Source organism: Lissotriton helveticus, chromosome 5_1 (assembly GCF_964261635.1).
Source record: "Lissotriton helveticus chromosome 5_1, aLisHel1.1, whole genome shotgun sequence".
Classification (NCBI taxonomy): Eukaryota; Metazoa; Chordata; class Amphibia; order Caudata; family Salamandridae; genus Lissotriton; species Lissotriton helveticus.
The window spans coordinates 63,986,238-64,007,475 of record NC_136065.1 but is presented as its reverse complement, the minus strand read 5'-3'; the positions used below and the strand labels follow the sequence as shown (position 1 = coordinate 64,007,475).

Sequence of the window (21,238 nt, the reverse complement as noted above, 5' to 3'; positions counted from 1 at the left end):
TGTTACAAATATTACAAGTTCTGTTTATGGCAGGACAGCCCTGAAAAGAGGCTATATGTGATTTACTCCCACATCTGTAGCATAAAAGTGATGAACTATTAGAATCAAATCTTCTATTACCAATACCCACAGTATTTTTAAATTTAGATTGGAAAGGAACAACATTTTTTTCATCAACTTTGGATTTAACAATACACACTTCTTCTTCAGTGTTGGATTTAACAGAGTGAGAATTAGATGTTTGTTTCACAACAATATTCATCCATTTCTCTGACATTTCTGTAGACTTAGCAATAGCTATAGTTTCTTCCAGATTAGGATCACCTATACACCAAAGCTTATCTTGAATTTTTTTGTTTTTGACATGGACAATGATCTGATCGCGAATCATTTCATCTGCCATGGCACCAAAATTGCAATGTAAGGTTAATGCTCTTAGAGAAGTAAGAAAATCATCAAAGGATTCCTCTTGTTTTTGTGCTCTAGTATAAAATTTAAAACGATTCAACGCAATGTTAGCGGTAGGCTTAAAGCGTTTTTCCAACCTACCTAGAGCTTCAGTGTAAACATTCACAGAGTCACCACTACCACTAGGCGCAGCAAAAGGAGGCAAGGTCCTAAAGATTTCCTGACCCTCAGAGCCTAAACAATGTAACAAAATACTTTTTTTTCTTTCTGAACCCATACGCTCTCCATCAATAGCTTTCATATAATTGAAAAACTCCTCTTTCCACCTTGACCAAGGCAACGGTGGATCGCCCTTGACTTGTAAAAATTTTGCAGGAGGATCAAACTGCATGTTGTTAATAGTAAAATAGAATAATAAATTGAACAAACGAATAAAATGATAAAATATAAAAAAAAAAAAAATGTAAATATGCAGAAAAGGTAAAAGGTAAAATGTAACAGTACTTATGCCAATTGAAGTCAGCGTGGTCAGTGGCTTGTCAGTGGAGAAGAGGCGAAGCTGTGGTTTTAATAATGGTTGTGGAGCGCTTGGCGAGGTAAATAAACAGTGTGAACTGTAATTAAGAGAAGCGCTAGTAAAAAGGGCTAAAAACTAGATAAAATCAAAAAGAAACGAAGCAAAACGATGACTGGAAAAGGTTCCTTCGTGAAAGTTGATCGCCGTGTGAAGTTGCTAGGCAACCAAGAAACAAAATGGAGGCACGTGATGTAGCGTGCGTGTAGACGTCCAAACAATGCGTGCGTGATGACGCGAAGACGTTGTTAGCAGATCCAGACCAATGATAGCGTGGCTGGTAACGCAGGGTGATGACGCGGAGGCGTTGCTGGAAGTTACGGCCCAATTGTAGCTGGTTGCTAAGGAGCGCGTAGAAAACTGAAATGACTCCGACGATGTTCAAAGCGTCATCGCTAATTAACCAAGGCGATGACGTGTGCGCTGGCAACCAAAGCGTTGTCAAGGAATGAGGCAATGACGAGTGAATGTTGTCAAGGCAGCAGGAACACTCGTGAAGAAGTCGCGTTGTCAAGGCAGCAGAAACGCTCGTGAAGCGATCGCGCTATAAAGTACCAGCTTGAAAGATGCCAAAAGACATTTAAAGGTCAGAAAAGGAAAATAAATGCCACAAAAACATCCAAATTGCAGGGAAACGTTGGTAGAGACGTTGGTAGAAGCCAGTAGGTAGTGCAGGATGTCTTGGGTATTTTCAAAGCAGGCAGATCAGTAGAATTTTGTAAAAATAAGTAAATATATCCAAAAATGGGTTCAAACTCCGCTCCTGTGCTGTAGATGGCTGGAGTAAGGTTGTTCTCGTCGCCAATTTTGTAAAGATCCAAGGAAGCAGTTGTAGTTAAGATGATTTATTGAGCAGCACAGCATCCAGTCCTGACACAGCAGGACACAGGTTACAACTGACTAACAGTGGAGAATGCTGTATGAGCAAAGCTCTGTTAAGAATGCAGAGTTAAAAGGAAACACAGCATGGCTCATGCAGTTAAAGAGGTACAAGCATAAATAATATAGGCACTTAATAATAACAGGATATAACATCACATCTACCTGTCTCTTCATCTCATGTATGTGCCCTTTGAAATTAAGACTTCTCTGTAAAATTAATTTTGAGCAAGTGCAGCAGAAATCTTTAGGGAAATGCTACCTTGTCGTAATTTTGCATGTTATTTGGTATGTCCTACAGTCGGATATTGTGCCTCCATTACCTATCTTGCATATCTGTTATTTTCCATTTCAGCTGATAGATTTCAGCTTCCCTGTCCGGGTGCTTATTCTCCACTCCTTCCAACCTTAGGTCAGTTGAATCTTTTCATTTGTGAATCAGTGCCAAATCCATCCTCCTTAATTTCACATCAGAAGACATTTCAGTCATTTTGGTCCCAAATGTTCCCATTTTGGAGCCCACAGCTGAGATTTGTGTGCCTTGTTTATTTTCAAAACACAGTGGCCTATGCATTTTTTACCCTCTCACACATCTAGAAATTACAACACATACATTTGCTTTGAACCTCATAAACAAACAAGTTGTGCATTCATTGTTAGGTGTCTGTCTACATCTCTAATGTGTCTGCTACTCCGTAGCGCATTTGCTTATCAATATTATCTTTTATTTTCTACTTAGTTTGCTTGTCCTCTATTTTGGGCCATTTTCTACTTTTACACCAGTTTATAGTTAGTATTGGGTGAAAGTGAAATTATACCCACGTAATTTTTTTGTAATTTCATATACTTGTATACAAAATGTATGAAATAAGCCACAGTGTGTAATTTTGTTGTGTTTGTGGCAACATTATAGTGCAGAAGCAATGAGAATGACCAGAGCACTTTTGTTCACCGCACTTGTGTTTTTTATGCTCTTTTTTTATTGCAAAATGTATCTTTGCACCCAAAATGGAAGCTAAGATGCATTACATGTTAGAATATAGAGCTAAATGTCGGATTTGCATTTCGTGTAGTTGCACATAATATTGCATAATTTTCCAAATATTTTGCTTTAATACAAAAAATCAGACTGCAAATTTTGCACATTCTAGTTAAAATCTTCTTTGCTTTTCTCACTTACGGCTGTCTTCTTATCTTGTGGTTTCCCAGTAGACTGTAACCTGGTCCCTGATGCACCCTTTATGCACTCATCAATTGTCTTTAAACCCACGTCACACTTTCAATATGGGGAACACAAAACATGGAGTCTTCAATATCTTGAGTGAACACACACCTTGTTTCCTCCAAATGTAGACCTATGTAGTTGATTATTCTAATGAAGGGTTGTTCCTGGGGGATTCTGTCTGAATATATGCCTGTCTCCTTCAAGACACCATACCTGTCAATTCCGTCAGTCTCCCCCCTGGTGAGAATGTCAGTATTATCAATTCTTACAGCCAATTCCTCTAATGTTTATGGAGGGAAGGATTAATGCCAACATTGTAATTGAAAAGGGCTCCCAACATTAAATCCTTAAACTTTCCTGCATATATTTAAATCCACCCGCGCCTCTTGCTAATGACATTCCCTAATATACTGTTAAGCTTCCTATGGAAGCACTGGGGCCGCAGTGTTCTCCGACGATTGATAGAAAGAGTCTGCTGCTAGACTCTGTATTTAAAAAGCCTGTCTGGTTTAACAAGTCATTGTGTAGTGTCAACAAGGCCTGATATACCTTCTGTTACGTTAAGCGAAATACAGCACCATTGCTGTTTGAGACGCTCCCAGTTTGGATGCCTATGTTTATGTCCTGCATACATAGGCCCTGATGTAAATTCCCTCATGCGCAGCATTGTGCCATTTCGCTCCAGCATCCTCCCTGTGCCAGGACATCACCACCAAGAATCTAAAGAGAGGACTATAGACTTGTTTGGGGTTAAAGTTGTTTTGGTGATGGACTTGTACTGTATTCATTGTAAGGGCAACTCATTTTTATTCTGACACTTATTCTTAGGGTGAAGACCTTTAGTTCCGTAGAACCATGACGTGATAGATTTAGTTGAGGCTGATATTTTAGGTCCTGCTTAAACGTCTGGACCATGTCTTCTGAATATCAAACAATACAGTAAGCAATCCTTTTTAGGTTTCGGCTACACAGCGCATGCTGCTTGGCCAGGCCGCGCATGCGCTGTCTCGAAAAGACATGCTGTGTTCTTTCTGCGGGCTTACAGGCCGCCCATCTCCTACCATTGGTAAACTTCAGCATCTCTCTCATTTTCTTTAATGCCATTCGTCATGGCGTGCAGGCGTCATGCACTCTTCTTTTGTTTAACCCTCCCATGGTGCATGAACAAAGTATATGTCTCCTTACACTGCTCCCTGGTGCAAGCAATTTTTTTATTTTTTATTTCCAAGAACTCCAAAGGAATACTTGTGTTTTTGGAACGTCTCTCTTGTACATGCACACACCTATCACTGAAATGCATGTACATAAACAAATGCATTTCTTTAAAAGTTGTTAAATAACAGCACTTGTTTTTTGTGTGTACACGATCTGATGGTATTGGAGCGCTCACTTCGTTCTCCATCTTGCCATAGCGTGAACACGAGCCACTGGTTTTGGAGCGCTTCAAGTGCTCACCAGTTACATTCCACAATGACGCATTCTTTTTGTTGCTGATCCTACTTCGAAAAGGGAACTTTTCCCCCCTTCATTGTTGCTTGTTTCCACCCTCTCCTGTCGATGCTTGCCCATCTCCCATCCCTCCTCCTTCCCTGCTTGACCCGCACCCCCACACCCTCCCTTGTCCCTGCTGTTATTATTATTTTTGTTTTGCACAATCTGATGGTATTGGAGCGCTTGTTCCACCTCAATCTTGCCATACTGCTAACACCAGCCAATGGTATTCGAGCACTTTAAGTACTCAAAAGTTACATTCCACAATGACACATTCATTGTCATTGGCAGGGGTAAGCGTAAGTGATTTGCCCAGAATCCCAAACTGTTCAGCTGCCCGAGATTCAAACCTTCTTTCCCAGTTCCCTTGTCGGCTGCTCTGGCTGTAACAACACATCCTCGCTTCACTTCAAAGCTCCTTAACTGTTTCTCACTATCCCTTCCATATTTGTTTGGCAATACCTTGTCAACACCGAACAAGCATTGGGAAAGCCAATAGATTTTGGCAATGCCCTATCTATTGGTCTTTTCAATATTTATGTCTCCTAGCCATGTTTTCTAGTAGCACATCTGCTCTTCAGCATGACTGAAAGTCACTAAAAAAGCACTATCATGCAGCCAGCACAGGCCACGTTGTATTGCTTTTTTGTGTTAGGAAGGGCAGGACAATAAGCTCAACATAGGGGCGAAGAGACTCACATCGGCTCAACATCCTGTGATCCTGAGCTTTCAGTGACTTTCAGCCAGGCTGAACAACAGATGTGCTGGTAGACAACACGGCTAAAGACATTCACATTGACAAGGCCAATAGCTCAGGCATTGTCAAGACCTATTGTCTTTGCCAATGCTTGTTCTAACATGAAGCACAGGTGAGCATTGATGTTCATGAATGTTATTTCCTGTCTCATACTAAATCTGTGTTTCTGACTTCCTCCAACTCCTGGAGTAAGTCACAACTGCCCGCCCTTTCTACCTTGAGAGAGGTGGGTGCATCAACCCTGTCAATATGTGTTTGTCATTGTTCATGGTTTAACTTTTTTATTGGTAAGGCATCCCTTGTTTTCAAATGCCAGGTGCTATGATTTTGCTCATCTGTCAGAAGATGTTGTTCTGTATTTTATTCGGAGAGACCTTCTTCACATCTGAAGTCCTTTCTCTGTAAGTTTTGTGTTTTTTCACCTACATACCCTGTTGACGGTAATGATGATGCTGATGGTATGTCTAGCCCTCTGTTGTCTTTTTGGTTCTCACCATCTCGTGGGCTTGTTTATTTCAGGAACGGCCTCTGATTGACTGGCCAGTTTGAGGTGCATCCCTGACCTTTGACGAAAAGGTTACTGACTGGCCATAGCCATGGAGGCTGCCGAAGCCTGGGTGAAGGATCAGCTCCACAGCCTTCTAGGGCTGAGTGACCGGCATGTGGCACAGTTCTTTGTGGGCACAGCGCGCCGCAGCGCTGATCCTGACGACTTGGCAAGAAGACTGCAGGAGACGGGCACTCTGGAGGTAGATGCGAAGGTGCGCCAGTTTTGCAGTGAGCTCTGGAACAAGGTAAGTGTGCAGAGACGGAGTCTTTTATTGGGGAGGAAATCATTTGTGCAGTAGGTGCAGGGACCAGGCCAGTGTGTGGTAAACAGAGCCATGTATTTTTACCCACAGCCAGCTCTGCAAAAAGGAACAGTCTGCAATACACAGCATGCTCCAAGGCAGAGTCTGGCTGTCATAGCTATTCTGAAGTGCAATATGCAGTGCATGGTGTGTGGTGTAATCTGTGCAGCAGAGCCTTGTTTGGGCAACAGTGTGAGAAACGAGGTCCGCATCAGGGCACGGTGTGTGGTGCAATCTGTGCAGCAGAGCCTTGTTTGGGCAACAGTGTGAGAAACGAGGTCCGCATCAGGGCACGGTGTGTGGTGCAATCTGTGCAGCAGAGCCTTGTTTGGGCAACAGTGTGAGAAACGAGGTCCGCATCAGGGCACGGTGTGTGGTGCAATCTTTGTAGTAGAAGCATTGTTTTGGCTGTAGGGTGGGTGGCAGGAAATGTGAGGCTCAGTGGCAAGGTGTGGTGTAAGGTGCAGTATTGATGGCAGTGCACATCACAAGACACGCGTCAGGCGTCCGGTGCAGTATGGTGTAGGGCATGGTGTGGACATAGAAACAAATCAAGAGCAAATACTTTAGAATGCAAGCACACATTCAAGGTTTCAAAATAATTCTACAGCTGGCCTTTGCTAGCAATGGTTTTTACTAGCAGTGCACAAGGGGCTGTCATGGAGCATTCCAGGACTTACTGCTCTGCAGATCTTGTTTTTCTCGACCGAGATGCTCCTCAAACTTTGAGAAATTGTACAAAAAACGAGGCTGGAAGGCACACTTTACAGCATAGTCTCGCAAGCAGACTTTTGACCAAAGAATAATTTGACAAGTGGTCTGGAGGGACTGAAATGTCCCATTGATTGTGGATGTGCCACGGAGCCAAAGAAAAATCTGTTGTCTTAAATGAGATGTGTAAATGTCTGAACACTCTGTGTGCAATGGAAACTCTGGATCAAGTGTCTGCTGCTGCAGCAGCTCTCGCGGCTGTCCTCAGCTGTGTCCCTCTCCCTTGTTGAATTAATTCCTTTTGTTAGGTGTCCCCTTTAGAGTGATAGTAAATAGAATGAAAAACACGCATTGAGTGGTGTTCATAGGCCCTCGCTTGGTATGAGCACTTCAGAGTGATAACTGCGTCACCGTGTAACGAAACGCAATAGTTGGTCACTTAGTATCAAAATACAGAATGCAGTCGAAGGTCTTGGTGGACTCGATGCCTCGAGTGGCAGCGGCTTCACATTCAGTGTTTCCATGCTCTTGCTCTTCAGAAATGGATCTTTCAGACCGGTCCCTCGCAGCCAGCACTATTTTATCGTTCATTCCTTCTTTGAGCCAGGTACTTGTTTTGTTTCTCATCTCAGTATTGTAATTTTCTTCTCTGCTGCTCCTAGTGAACATTTCATAGAAGAGGATCGTACACAGATCGTCTCTAAGTTCTGCTTTGTGGCAGTCCTCAGTCTTGCATCTGATCTGCTAGGGATTGCATTGGAAAGCGTGAAATGTAACGTTTCAAGACATTCACTCTCCTAATTTTTGTTGTCTATTAAAAAGTAAAGTTACTTCCTCATGGTTGGAAGTGTGTGCGGAATACAGCGTTTGGGGACCCACGCTTTCCTGTGACAAATGTTTTTTTCCAAGTGTTGCCCACTGGATCTAAACTAAGACAACAGCTTACACGATGCAGGGATTTATTGAATGGAAGTCTAGAACTGGATGCGCAGTGTCCTGGAAGCACCACACAATCTCATCCAGTCTAACCTCAGTTTGAAGAGCTCACCATACAAGCTTCAAAGCAGAGTACTAATGTCCTAAGCTATGGAAAATGTATTGGAAGGGCGGCAGCAATGCAAGATTCACAGAAACGCTGTGCGTGTCTGTGCGTCACTGAAGATTGTACATAGCTGCGGATTCTGGATCAGTAAAGGCTAAGGCCTTTTCTTGGTGTCCAGAATCAGTATGTGACGTGGGCACCAATATACCAGTATACGAAGTGGGTATCAATATACCAGCCTAAGGCATGGGCACCAATATACCAGTATATGTATTAGGTATCAATATACCTGTATATTACATGGACACCAATATATCTGTACATAGCATGGGCACAAATATAGCAGTGTATGAAGTGGACACCAATAAATAAGTATATGAAGTGGGTACAAATGTGCCAGTGTATGAAGTGGGTACTGATATACATTTATACAAAGTGTATAGCGATATATGAAGTGGGTACCAACATACCAGTACAGGAAATGGGCACCAATTTATCAGTACATAAAGTGGGCAGCAATAGATCATAGTATGAAGTGGGTACAAATATACCAGTATATGAAGTGGGCACTAATAGATCAGCATATGAAGTGACGTAGGTGTCGCTATACCATGAAGTGGGCATCAATACATTAGTATAAGAAGTGGGTACCGATAAATGCAGTGGGTACCAATATACCAGTATATGTATTGGGTAGCGATATATGAAGTGGGCACCAATATATCAGTATATGCACTGAGCACCAGTACATTTGTATATGAAGTGGGTATCAATAAATCCGTATATGAAATAGGCACCAATAAATCATTATATGAAGTGGGTACTAGTAGATGCAGTGGGTACCGATAAATGAAGTGGAAATCACTATACCAGTACATGAAGTGAGCACCAATATATCAGCATATGAAGCGAGTGGAGGAAACTGGCTCTTTATATAATGGACCAAAACGAGGTACACTGTGTAGAGAGTCCAGGCAACCCTTATTGGTGTACACAGGCAAAAATAACACTAAATGCTGTATTTTGTGGGAGTGTGAGCGAGCGGTTTAGACTTATCAGAGGGTAGTGCTAAGCATTTGTTGTACTCACAGAGGCAATACATGAGACAAACGCACCAGAATAAATCTGAGACCAATTTAGAAAAATAAGTTCTATTTTATATAAATTGTGATACCAAGAATTTTGTTATCAAGTAAGTACTTTGTAAATATCAGTTTTTACAGGTGAGTAAAATGTTCACTTAAAAGCGTCTTTTCGCATCAATGCTTTCCTATGGGAAAAAGGCATATGTTGCATGCAATTATTTACTGTCGGTTTCTGGGGGGTTTCTTCGGGACTCGTGGTCATGGGGTCCAAAGAACCAACAGCAGTTACTAGTTACCTGCCCTGGGGTGTCTGAGTGCATAGGTGCTGGCCGGGTTGGTAGCTTTGCTCGCTACGCTGGTGGAATGATAGGGGGGCAGGTAGAAACAGGCTGCAGAGGGGGACTTGCAGACAAGTCCATGAGCTCTCAATGGGGGGTTCGTGTCACAAGGGTCCTAGGAGCACGAGGGCACAGCCGGTTCATCGGTACCCGGGCTGGGATGCTCAGGTGCAGAGTAGATAGGTTGGCTGATATCTGTGCGTCAAAGGTACCCACGGTTGTCAGTCTCACCGGCTGAGGGTGCAAAATCAAGACTGCTGAGCCACTCCAAAAGTGGGTCTCTATGATGCTGACGTCCCTCAACGGCTGCTCGGTCTTGGCGCAGTGGGAGTCAAGATTGGACTCTCATGGGCTTTGTTTGCCTCAAGGGTTCCAGTACCCAGAGTATTGATGCTGAGCTGCTCCGGTCGTTCCTGGACTCCTCTCACTCGGTTGGACAACAGATGTGACGTCTTCCTGGGAGGCTGCTACGTTGGTCGGGGCGGGTGCCTGCGGACTGCAGGGAAGTAGCTCCTCTACTCCAAGCTAGATTGCAGGCAATTTGCGAACGGCTGGCAGTCTACTGGGGTTCTTGGTAGTTGCTTAGCTGCAGGACGAGTCACTTGGTCATGATTATCGAGACTGGTGCAGGAAGGGGTTGGCGCCAAAAGTCCACAGCAGCAAATCTTCATTTCTCATTCTCTTACGGCTCTTCTTTGTCTTCCTTTTCTGGATCCATCAAAAATCTAACTTCCATGGCATCAGGAGTGCTCCTAAATACTCCATTTAGCGGTGTTACGGGAAGTGACCGGTAGAAGTCAATGGGCTACTTACCTTTAGGGTGACTACCCCCTCTATATCACCATGTCCTGTGGGAAGTGGGCATAACCCTGACCCAATGAGCCTAATTCCACAAAAAACAAGATGGTGGAATTCTAGATCTCGTGTTCACATCAGGCACCCACCTTAGGGGTGGAACTAGCCTGAAAGGGAACACACTTCTTGACTGGCTAATTTTCCCACCTGTTCTGGTGCCAATTGGGCCTGGGGCTCGGGTGGCATTTCCCCTGTCTTGGGGAAGACTGGGGTGCGTCCCAGAGGCGGTTGAAGCCCCCTTCCTTGATATGCTATTACGTAGCCATCCTGCTTGAAGGAGGTGACAACATCCCTGTCCAGAGCAGGCATTGTTTCTGCCCTCAGAGAGCCGGGGCTGTTGCCTGCAGGTGGTTAGAAACCTCTCTGTGGTGGCAGGCTGGTCTACACCAGTCAGCCAGTACACGACAGGTTGGTAGGGTTTCAGGGGGCACCTTCAAGGTGTCCTCTGGGTGCATTTAATAATACATCCATCACTGGAATCAGTGTGGCCTTGTTATTTCTGGTTGTTAGATACCAAACATCTTTAGTTTCAGCGAAGCCATCATGTAGCTGGGGAGCCCGTAATCGCAGTGCCCAGTATATGTACTCAAGATGGCTTCCCTGATCACTGGCAATGTCCAGGAATCCACATGGACATCACAGGGGCATATCTGCTCATGCAGATCTGTCCTCCCATGTAATATAATGCGCCCTGCCTTAGGGCTGTAAGGCCTGCTGTAGGGATGACTTTCTAATATTACATGCATGTCTGCAGGCATAGCACACGGGAGGCGTGCCATGTTGTGTCTTCACTTTTCTCTGCACCATGTCATGAAGTCTGCAATGGCGGTTTGCATGAGTGTGTTGTGGGGTTCCTTTGGGTGGCACATACATGCTGCAGCCCTTAGGGACTCTCTTTAGCCTCCCTGACCTAGGTACCAGGGGAACCATTTACTGGGGTCTTGCTAGGGGCGCTAACGTTTTTGCCAATTAGGGGAACAATTGTACAGTTTTAGGGAAAGATCTGGCACTGGGGACCTGGATAGCAGGAACCCAGTGCTCTTCTGTAAAATTGCATCAAATACCAGGCAAAAGGTGGGGGTGACCATGTCAAAAAGGGGCACTTTCCTACAGTGGGTACCAATATACCAGCATATGAAGCGGCCACCAGTATATCAGCATTTGAGGTGAGCACTAACATATCAGTGTATATGAAGTGGGTACCAATATATCCATATGTGAAGTGGGTACCGATATATCAGTATATGAACTGGGCACCAATAAATCGGGGGGGTTGTAAAGCATGGCTACTGACCCGTGAGGGTCTTAAGGCGCTGGGAGTGTTGGAGGGGGCTGGGTATGGAGGTTCAGTTGACGAGCCAGGTCTTGAGGTCCTCCTATAATTGGGTCAGCAATGCAGATTGACTGAGGTGGAGGGCAGAGCGTTCCAAGGTCTTGGCAGTGATGCAGGAGAAGGATCTTCTTCAGGTTCTCTTCTTGTAGATCCTTGGAACGGAGGCCAAGGCAAGTTGGGCGGAGCGGAGTTGTCCTGCTAGTGAGTGGAAGACGAGGGGGTGGTTCAGATATTCTAGTCCTGCGTCATGGAGAGTCTTGTATGCGTGTGCAAGAATCTTGTAGGTGATTCTCTTCTTGATTGGGAATAAGTGGAGTTGTCGAAGGTGTTGTCATGTGGCTGCAATGGGGGATGTCGAGGACCAGTCTGTATTTTGGAGATTCTGTAGTTTCCTGAGCTGTTTCTGGGTGACGCTGGCGTAGAGTGCGTTGTCGTAGACAAGTATGCTGGTGATGAGTGCGTGGTGACTGTTTTTCTGGATTGTGTGAAGAGCCATCTGTAACTCTTTCAAAGCCGGCGGAGTGTGTGGAAACAGGATAAGGATACTGCATTGATTTGGCAGTTCATTAAGTGCGAGGAGTTCAATATGATGCCGAGGTTGCATGTGTGGTGCATAGGGGTGGGAGGGGTTACTACTGCGACGGGCCACCAGGGGTCATCCCATGCTGACTGGGTGGGTCCCAGGATGAATACTTTGGTCTTGTAAGAGTTGAGATTGAGGCAGCTGTCTTTCATCCAGTTAGCAATGGCCTTCATTCTGTTGTGAAAGTTGATTCTGGCGGCTCTGGGTTAGTTACTGAAGGAGATGACCAGCTGGGTGGCGTCAGCGTAGGAGACGATGTTGAGTCCATGGCTTCTGACAATGGCTGCGGGTGTGCATGTAGATGGTGAAGAGGGTGGGGATCTGGGAGGAGCTCTGGGGTACTCCGCTGCTGATCGCTGTAGGCTCTGAGAGGAACGGGGGTAGTCTGCCAGTCTGGAAGTAGTAGATCCAGTCCAGTGCCATGTGTCAAGGATGCTGGCATCGTGGAGTCTTGTGATTAGGGTGCAGTGGGAGACGGTGTCGTAGGCAGCCGGAAGGTCTAGTAGTATAAGGGCTGTGGTTTTGCCCTGATCGAGGAGGGAGCGAATGTCATCGGTGGCGGTGAGGAGTGTGGCCTCGGTGCTGTGGTTGCTTCAGAAGCTGGTTTGGGAGGTGTCCAGGATATGTTTTTCTTCGATTAACTCAAAGAGTTGGGCGTTGATGGCCATCTCAATGACCTTGGCTGGGAATGGGAGGAGGGAGATGGGTCTGAAGTTCTTGAGGTCTGTCATGCCGGCCGACGGTTTCTTCTGCAGGAGTTTGATCTCGGCACGTTTCCAGTTGTCGGGGAAGGTGGCGGTTTCTATGGAGCAGTTGATGGTGCGGCGAAGCCAGGGCGGGGAGGAGGGGGGGTAGAGGTGGTTGCCTATGAAAGATGTGGTACGGGCAAGGATCCGATGGGCTCCTGAGTGGATACTGTTCATGGTCTTGAGCGTGTCATCTGTGCTAAGAGGAGTACAGTTGAGGTTCAGCGTGGTTGACTGCAGTGTTGGCGGGTGTAGTGGCAGGGTCTAGGGTGTCAAAACTGTCATAGATCTATCTGATCTTGTGGTGGAAGAAGGTGCCAAGTTTGTTGCAGAGGTCTTGGAAGGGTGGGACGTCTGTGGTCTCGCTTGGGGGTCTGGCAAAGTCCTTGACGATGGCGAAGAGTTCTTTGCTGCTGTGTGTGTTGGAGTTGATTTTGCCTTGGATGGCCGTTTTCTTTGTGGTTTTGAGGAGAAGTTGGTGTGCGTTGATGGCAGATTTGAAGGTTGCGTGGGGTTCCGTCATTATGTTGTTCCTCCATCTCTTCTCAAGTGGTCGGCAGGTGCGTCTCTACTCGTGGAAGGCGAGAGTAAACCAGCTGGCTTTCTTGGAGCGTTGCTTGCCTGGTGTCTTCTTGAGGGGTGCCAGAGTGTTGGTGCAGTTGGAGATTCATCATTGAAGGTTACGTGTTGGCGTCTGTTGGTGTTGGCAAAGTGGTCATGCTGAAGAAGTCGACAAGACTTTCTTCGGTGGACTTATTCCAGCTGAGACGGGGAGGCGATGAGGGCGGGGGTGTACAGTGGGGAAGGCGAGATGTATTCAGTGGTGGTCGGTCCAGAGGAGGTCGGTGGTGTTGGCTGTAGGTGATGTTCCCATTGGCATACAAGACTGGGTCGAGCGTGTGTCTGGCTGTGTGGGTTGGTGCGCTGACTAGCTGCTTGAGTTCGATATTGGTTAAGTTCTCCAGTAGGGCGGTGGTGTTATGGTCACTGGGGTTGCCCATGTAAAAGTTGATGTCTCAGAGTAGGATGTAATTGGTGGGTGTGGGAGCCTTGGGTGCGATGAGGTCTCTGATGACGTCGGTGAAGAGCATGCAGAGGGACCAGTAGACGAGGGTGCCGCGGAGGGAGGTGTTCGAGTTGTTCTTGATCTGGAAGTGGAGGTGTTCCGGGGTTGTTGTTGGTCGTTTGCATGCATGGTCAGTTGGAGGGTGTTCTTGTGGGCGATAGCAATGCCTCCTCCTGGTCGGTTAGCACGGCTTGCAGGTGATTTCATAGGCGTCCGGAATGGTGATGGCGATGTCCGGTCTAGAATTGGGGTTGGTCCAGGTTTCCGTGAAGAAGTCGGCATCTGAAGCGGTGGCATCAAGGAGGTCCCAGATTTCTGTGGCATGTTGAGCAGGATGCAGTTAAGCCGGTCAGGTGTGCTGTTGGTCGGCTGGGCGGCAGGAGAAGCTGCTGTGTTGGGGTGGGTGAAAGTGTGGCTGCAGTTCCGGCAGGCAAATGGTCCATGGGTCTCCTTCGGCTATGCGAGCTGGCAGGCGGCGTGGCGTCGTGAGTTGAGGGTGAGAAGGGTGCTTGCGTCGTGGTGGAAGGTCCTAGAGGCAGGGTCCCTGGCGCTGGGTGTCGTCCAGGTGCAGACTGGCTTGCCTTTGGCACGCCTTCGGCTCGGCCGCCATTAAGTAGTACTGCTGGGGGTGCTGGACAGCTGGAAGTTGAGAAAACGTGGTAGCGGGAAGGGTCACTGTGGGAGTGGGGCCACAAGGGATCGCAGAAGCAGGGCCGAAAAAGAAGCAAGAAACAGAAAAAGGAAATAAAACCAAAAAAAGGCAAAAGCAGAAGGAAAATAGAAAGAGAAAAGCAGAAAACGAGAGGCAGAAGGGTAGTCCAGCAGCAGAGCAGTGGCGCTCTGCTACTAGACCACCAGGGATGAGGCACAGGCAGCGGCCTGCCGGAGAGAAGGGCCTCGAACTCCAGACCTCCGGGGCAGCAGCAGCTACCGGACGGAGCTGCGCTGTGAAGGAAGCAAGTCCACTAAGGGTTAAATATGTGCGCATATGAAGTGGGCTCCAATATACCAGTATATGAAGTGGGCACCAATATACCAGTATATGAAGTGGGCACCAATACACCAGTATATGAAGTGGGCACCAACATACCACTAATTATAGTGGGCACCAATATACCAGTATATGAAGTGGGCACCAACATACCACTAATTATAGTGGGCACCAATATACCAGTATATGAAGTGGGCACCAACATACCACTAATTATAGTGGGCACCAATATACCAGTATATGAAGTGGGCACCAACATACCACTAATTATAGTGGGCACCAATATACCAGTATATGAAGTGGGCACCAACATACTAGTATATAAAGTAGGTTTCACTGTGCAAGTTTATGAAGTGGGATCAATATACCAGTATATGAAGTGGGATCAATATACCAGTATATGAAGTGGGATCAATATACCAGTATATGAAGTGGGCACCATTAAACCAGCATATGAAGTGGTGACAATAATAAAACATTCCTGTAAAAAGTTCCTCTTGGTATGTCTACGGGCCTCGTTGCAGCGCAGCAGGGCCCTCCATCCCACAGCACCTTCTGGGTCTGCGCATGTGTCTCTCCCATATGGCATCTGGATTGTTCCCCTCCATAGGCCCCAGAATAGCCTCTATTCGTTATCCTCTTCTAATCCAGTTCTGCCTGCCCCCTCCTTACACCTCAGTTTAGCCTGTGCCTCCTTCACTCCAGTCTGGGTTGTGACTCCCTCACACCTTGGGTTCACCTGTCCTTCCCTCACACCTCAGATTAACCTCTGCCTCATTACACTCCAGTCTGATTTATGCCTCAGTTTTGCCTGCCCCCTCCTTACACCTCAGATTAGCCTGTGCCTCCTTCCCTCCAGTCTAGAGGAACTGTCTCCACCTCCTCTGGTTCCTTTGACATTTACCTGGGACCTGTGCTCCCTTCCTCTTCTTAGGAGCTGCATACTTTTGTGTTGATGGAATCTGCTTTTGTGAGTATGCATGCCTGACCTACAAGCTCTTCTGATCCCCCTCTTCTTATGAGAGACAGGAGCTCATGAGGGCCATGTATTATCCACCCAGATCTCCAAATATGGCATTCATTATTGAATTGTAGGGTACACATACGCTCTCTGCTTCTAGAGCGACAAACTGGGCATGCAGTGTCCCCTTCTAAAGTTGCCTACAGGCCGTACATTTCTTGCTGTGCGATCGGTGGATGTTCGACTTCTTTGCCAGCTCACCCTCTGTCTGAGCCCCTCTGCATCTCTTTGTAGATTCCACGGAAGCAGGTGGTGGAGCGCCCAGCCCGGGCCGCAGAGAGGGAGGCATTGGCCATTCAACAGAAGAACCGCACGTATTCATTGCTTGAAGACAGCGAAGAGAGCGAGGGCGAGACTGCTGAGCGCAAACGTAAGCGGCGGGCCGAGAAGAAGCAGCGCAAACAACTGAGGAAGAGGAAGGAGGCGTCGTCAGAGAGTGAGGCGGAAACAAAGGAGTAAGTCTTACATTCCTCTTCAAGCAGAGACACATATGTGCTCCCCGTGAGATGTGAGAGAATTAACAATTTAGTGTATCCTTCAAGAAAAATGAAATGGGGAACGCGAGGTGGGGATAATCTCAATGCTAAGTAAGGAAGAGGAGAATGCATCATGAATGACATTTAACCAAAGTAGTAAGTGTGCATGCTATTATTTGAGATCATAAAAAAATGGCAGTTCTGTCTCCTCTGTGTTACGTTGGTTCCGTTCACTTGGGACACCTTGCACTGCCTGCCTTTATGTTTAAATACAGACTATACGTTTGTTTGCAAAATAGTGTTTTGTCTTTTCCACTGGCTTACTCTGTCAGCATCCTACTCCAGTCGTACTATGCCATTGTGCCTGTAATCTTTAAGCTATACAAATGTTTTCCAATAGGAGCCGATGCTTTTTGTTAATGTTAAATGCCCTGGTTCCTATTGAGTAGGGTTGCCTTTCTTATGCTTTTATTTGTGGCACTGTGCAGAGGCATAAAAACCTCTTCACATCACAGGGGTCACTGGAGAATACATCTGTGCTTGGGAGCAGGACCCCTGGGTACACGAGCAGGTGAAGTTGCACTCTGTATCGCAGCCATTCTTTAAGGGTCTGTGTGCTGTGGGAACAGCTACACCTTCTGTGGTCATATGGAATCCTTGTTGTGAAGTCTTGTGTGAGCTGGCGCTCTACGCCCCTCGTGGCACCTTTTGGAATAGGTCCCTTTTCTGGTCTCTGTAGTCTCACAGTACCCAGGTATTCCCACTTCTAATGCCCTGTTTACCCCTCCACCCTCAGGAGCAGTCGGTCACCGCCGCCTATACAGGTGGACTCTGAGGATGAGTGGGAGAAGGAGGATCGTGAGCGTCTTCGAGACCTGGAGGAGCGCGACGCCTTCGCCGAGCGGATCAAGAAGAAAGACAAGGAGAAAACGCGCAACATTGTGGAGCGCTCAGACAAAAAGGTGCAGATGGGTGAAGGGGAAGTGGAGATTGAATTTAGGAGTGTTTGGGAGGAGAGGGATTAGCAACAGACAAGGCCATAAATGGTTTGAGTGCATAAAACACTGCTAATTTAGAAAGTGATGTGGGGAGGACCGTCCACAGAAACGTCTTCGGTACATGGTCTGTGGGTGGTGGTCATCATTCGAGAGACGAGCTGACAGAGCAGCGCAGGCCAGACTGGGTGTGGTAGGGAACGTGAAAAAGCACAGAAGGCGTAGGGAAGAAAAAGATTAACCTGGAGGAAAGAAATAGATTAGGAGTTTGCCGTTATGAGTGGCTAAGGGGTGAAACTATACAAGACCACCCTCCCTTATGTATTGCTCTGATCACTTGGGTCTCTCTTGTTAATGTGTACTGATTCCATGACTGTGTCATCAGCTCTGATACACTGACCACAACATTTGCTTCTCCTGCCCAGGCCTACGAAGAATCTCAGAAGCGGCTGAAACTGGCTGAAGAAGATCGCAAGAAAATGGTAAACCTTTGGCCGCGTGGCACCCCGTGTCTGTCCCTTCTTTATTTGCTGTGGTTCTGGTCTGTCTGGTGCTTGCAGCAGTTTTGTTTGGTGGGTGGTCTGCACAGAGCGGAGGGACTTCTGTCCAGAGGTGTAGTGCTGCTAGCTATATACTATGTCAGTAAACCAAAGAGCAGCTCCTCGTCTGTTGCACATTATGTTCCTGCCATTAACAGGGGTGAAACCTCATTTGGGGGTGGAGGCTCACCCCAGATTGTGCTAGAATACTCTGAAGTTTGAGTGGGTGATCTTCATTTTGCAGCTTTATTTACTTGTATGTTCTCCTAGTTCAGGCTCTGTCTGGACATTGACCTTCTTGGTTATTTGACTGTTGTACTCTGTCTTTCTAAGAAACTGAGAACGACCGCCTAGATTAACCCTTAACGGTTCCACTTCACTACCCCCAGAGAGTCAAAACTTGGGAAGAAGCCGTTGGCACTTCTCATTAGTGCAGTGTTACCCACGGCTGCGGCATTGTAACTGTAATCTGTACGAAGCTGGCTCTTTATATGGTATACCAAAACATCAACTGCACAGAGCCCCCGTAACTGCCCTAATATCTGGGGAGAAGGTCTTGCAAGTGCTCTAGATTGGGTGCAGCTGGTTCAAAGGGTTTGTTTGTTACTGTCATGGGGTCTGGTGAGTTATCTGCTCCTTTTTACCCCATGCAGGTGCCAGAGCTCCGTAAAAAGTCACGACGGGAATATCTGAATAAGCGTGAGACAGACAAGCTGGAAGATCTGGAGGCAGAGATCGCGGACGAGGAGTACCTCTTCGCAGAGCATGAGCTGACGGAACAGGAGAAGAAAGAACTGGAGTACAAGCGCCAAGTGCGCGATTTGGCCCGCGATTACAAGAAGGCGGGCAACCAGGAAAAGATTGAGAAAAGCAACCGCTACTTTATGCCTGAGGAGACCCGCAAGAAGGTAAGAGCGGTAGTGTTTGCATCTCTGAGGCATGGGGCCTGAAGGGGTCTAGTCCCTTTGTTCTCCTGCACCTGCTTGTGTTCTTCCTCCTTATCTTTCCACCTTATCTTTCCACCTTGTTCTCAGAGCTCTCCCTCTTGCCTGTGGTCTTCCACCTTATCTTTCCACCTTGTTCTCCGAGCTCTCCCTCCTGCCTGTGGTCTTCCACCTTATCTTTCCACCTTGTTCTCCGAGCTCTCCCCCCAGCTTTTTCTTTTCAGGCTATAATCTAGATCGTGTTTGCTTTTTGTCCTTATTTTCCTTTCCATTTCCTTTTTATTTTCTTCACATTTAAGTCCTTCATTTATCTCTTCTTCTCCAGGAGATCTCCATTATTATTCATGAGCACTGAGTTCTCCCGCCCAGATGCAGGATCCTGGAGCACTTTTTACAAAAATAAATACATAATAGTTATTTTTTTTTTTAAAGTCAAATTTTATCGCAGCAAAATATTCTTAACAGCTTATAATAAGATAATATTGTCTAATATTTGGCTATGTTTGTTGGAAAAAAACAATTTTATAGGCAGAGGAGGAGTCACTACAGAGAACACAGAGACCGGAAAACCCTTTCACTAAACATTTTTTGAAGGAAGATGGTAGAAGAAAGGGACAGTGTAGCCTCAGAGGCTGAAACTGAGAGGCCGGGTAAGCTACTACAGCTTCATCAAGAAATAGTGTCCTGCCCTGGCAGTGGAGCCAGTTCAAGGATGGTGGTGGAACCGAGGGCAAGTCCCTCACCAAATAGTTTTCTTTTCACTGTGTTATTTATAGTGACTCTTTTTCCACATTTAAAATGTGTGTATTTTTCAAAGAAAATAGGTGAAACTTTACCCATATTGTCTTGTATAGGCTTTTAAAAATACTTAGTTTTTTTTTTTAAATGGCTTTTAAAAAAAAATAGCATTTTTTATTTTAAAAAGTGCTCTGGGATCCTGCTTGTGGGCAAAACAATTCACTGCTTATCATTATAATGGAGATTCTCAAGGAGGAGACCTACTATTACACCGAAGATACTCCTGACCTCTTGCTGCATTTTTTTGTGCTTTGTCTCCACTTCTATTTCACTCTTGTTTCCCTTTCTTTTTTCCTGTTTTTTTTCTATTTTCTTATTTTCCTTGCTTGTCTATTTCTCATTTATTTCTCCTTTGGCTCTCTCCCACCATGAGTCTTTCTGCTCAAATAATATATATATTTTTTTTTGCCTCTTTCCCAGTGCACACTCTGTTTATGCGTTTTCAGCATCTTTCTGCTCCTCTGACTTGTCTTCTCTCACTGTCTCCGGCAGCAAATCCCTGATCGCTACGAGGAGCCCCAGACCGAGGATAAGTTTGCGCCCCGAGATGAGCAGAAGCGCTGGGAGGAGGACCACATGGGTGCGGCGTCACTGCGCTTTGGGGCCAAGGATGCGCATGAGCGCAACAAGCAGAAGGAATACGAGTATGTGATGGAGGACGACGAAATGATTCAATTTGTCAGCGCGGTGAGGATGAAGGGAACCGTAGAGAAGGTGAGTCTGAGAGTGAGAGACTTGTGAGCATTAAACCTACTTCTAAAACAGTTAGCACTTGTTTTAATCTCCTGCTTTAAGAATAAACATATAGGCCCGAACTCTTCGTAAAACTGTGAAATCTACTGTCTTACACCAGACGTCAACCCACAGTGCACTGCAGTGACCTTTGGCCTCCCAGTTTATTCTGTTCTGTGGGGCAAACGTGCCTTCCCACTGGTCCTCCAGAGGAAGAGCCCCTATAGATCATGTTTTCTCAGTTCTCCTCTTATGCTACTGATCAACCTTCCTGACTAGCAGCAAAGTCATGTGCTTAGTAAAATAGAAAGGATAATCGTGGTTACACCATGGCTGCCCGCTCATGAATGCACCATTAAAGATAAAAGCATTGGGAAGGCCAATGGCTCTGATGTTCGCGGACAGCCTTTTAGCTTTGTTAGTGCTTGTTTTGTCTTTTTATTTTTTTAAATAAAACTTTGTTTGGTGGTCTTCTCTCCGGCGACAGTGTAAAATATAAAATATTGTCTGAAAGCATTGACCCAGTGCTAATATACAGCCCGTGCTTTGACCCAGTGCCACTCTGCAGCCCCAGCGTTGACCCAGTGCCACTCTAGAGCCCCTGCATTGACCCAGTGCCACTCTGCAGCCCCTGCGTTGACCCAGTGCCGCTCTAGAGCCCCTGCGTTGACCCAGTGCCACTCTGCAGCTCCAGCATTGACCCAGTGCCACTCTGCAGCCCCTGCGTTGACCCAGTGCCACTCTGCAGCCCCTGCGTTGACCCAGTGCCACTCTGCAGCCCCTGCGTTGACCCAGTGC

General features: G+C 46.4%; 1 protein-coding gene across 1 annotated transcript in view; it reads left to right on the top strand.

The window, feature by feature from the left end:
- DHX16 (DEAH-box helicase 16) overlaps window positions 1-21,238 on the top strand; it is a 102,062-nt gene that overhangs the window by 5,136 nt on the left and 75,688 nt on the right. Inside the window, exons 2-7 of the mRNA XM_078641709.1 lie at window positions 5,854-6,128; window positions 16,191-16,411; window positions 17,229-17,394; window positions 17,853-17,909; window positions 18,620-18,874; window positions 20,201-20,422. Of these exons, the coding sequence (XP_078497835.1) occupies window positions 5,931-6,128; window positions 16,191-16,411; window positions 17,229-17,394; window positions 17,853-17,909; window positions 18,620-18,874; window positions 20,201-20,422 (1,119 nt within the window). The 5' untranslated portion in view covers window positions 5,854-5,930. The remainder of the gene's footprint in view (window positions 1-5,853; window positions 6,129-16,190; window positions 16,412-17,228; window positions 17,395-17,852; window positions 17,910-18,619; window positions 18,875-20,200; window positions 20,423-21,238) is intronic.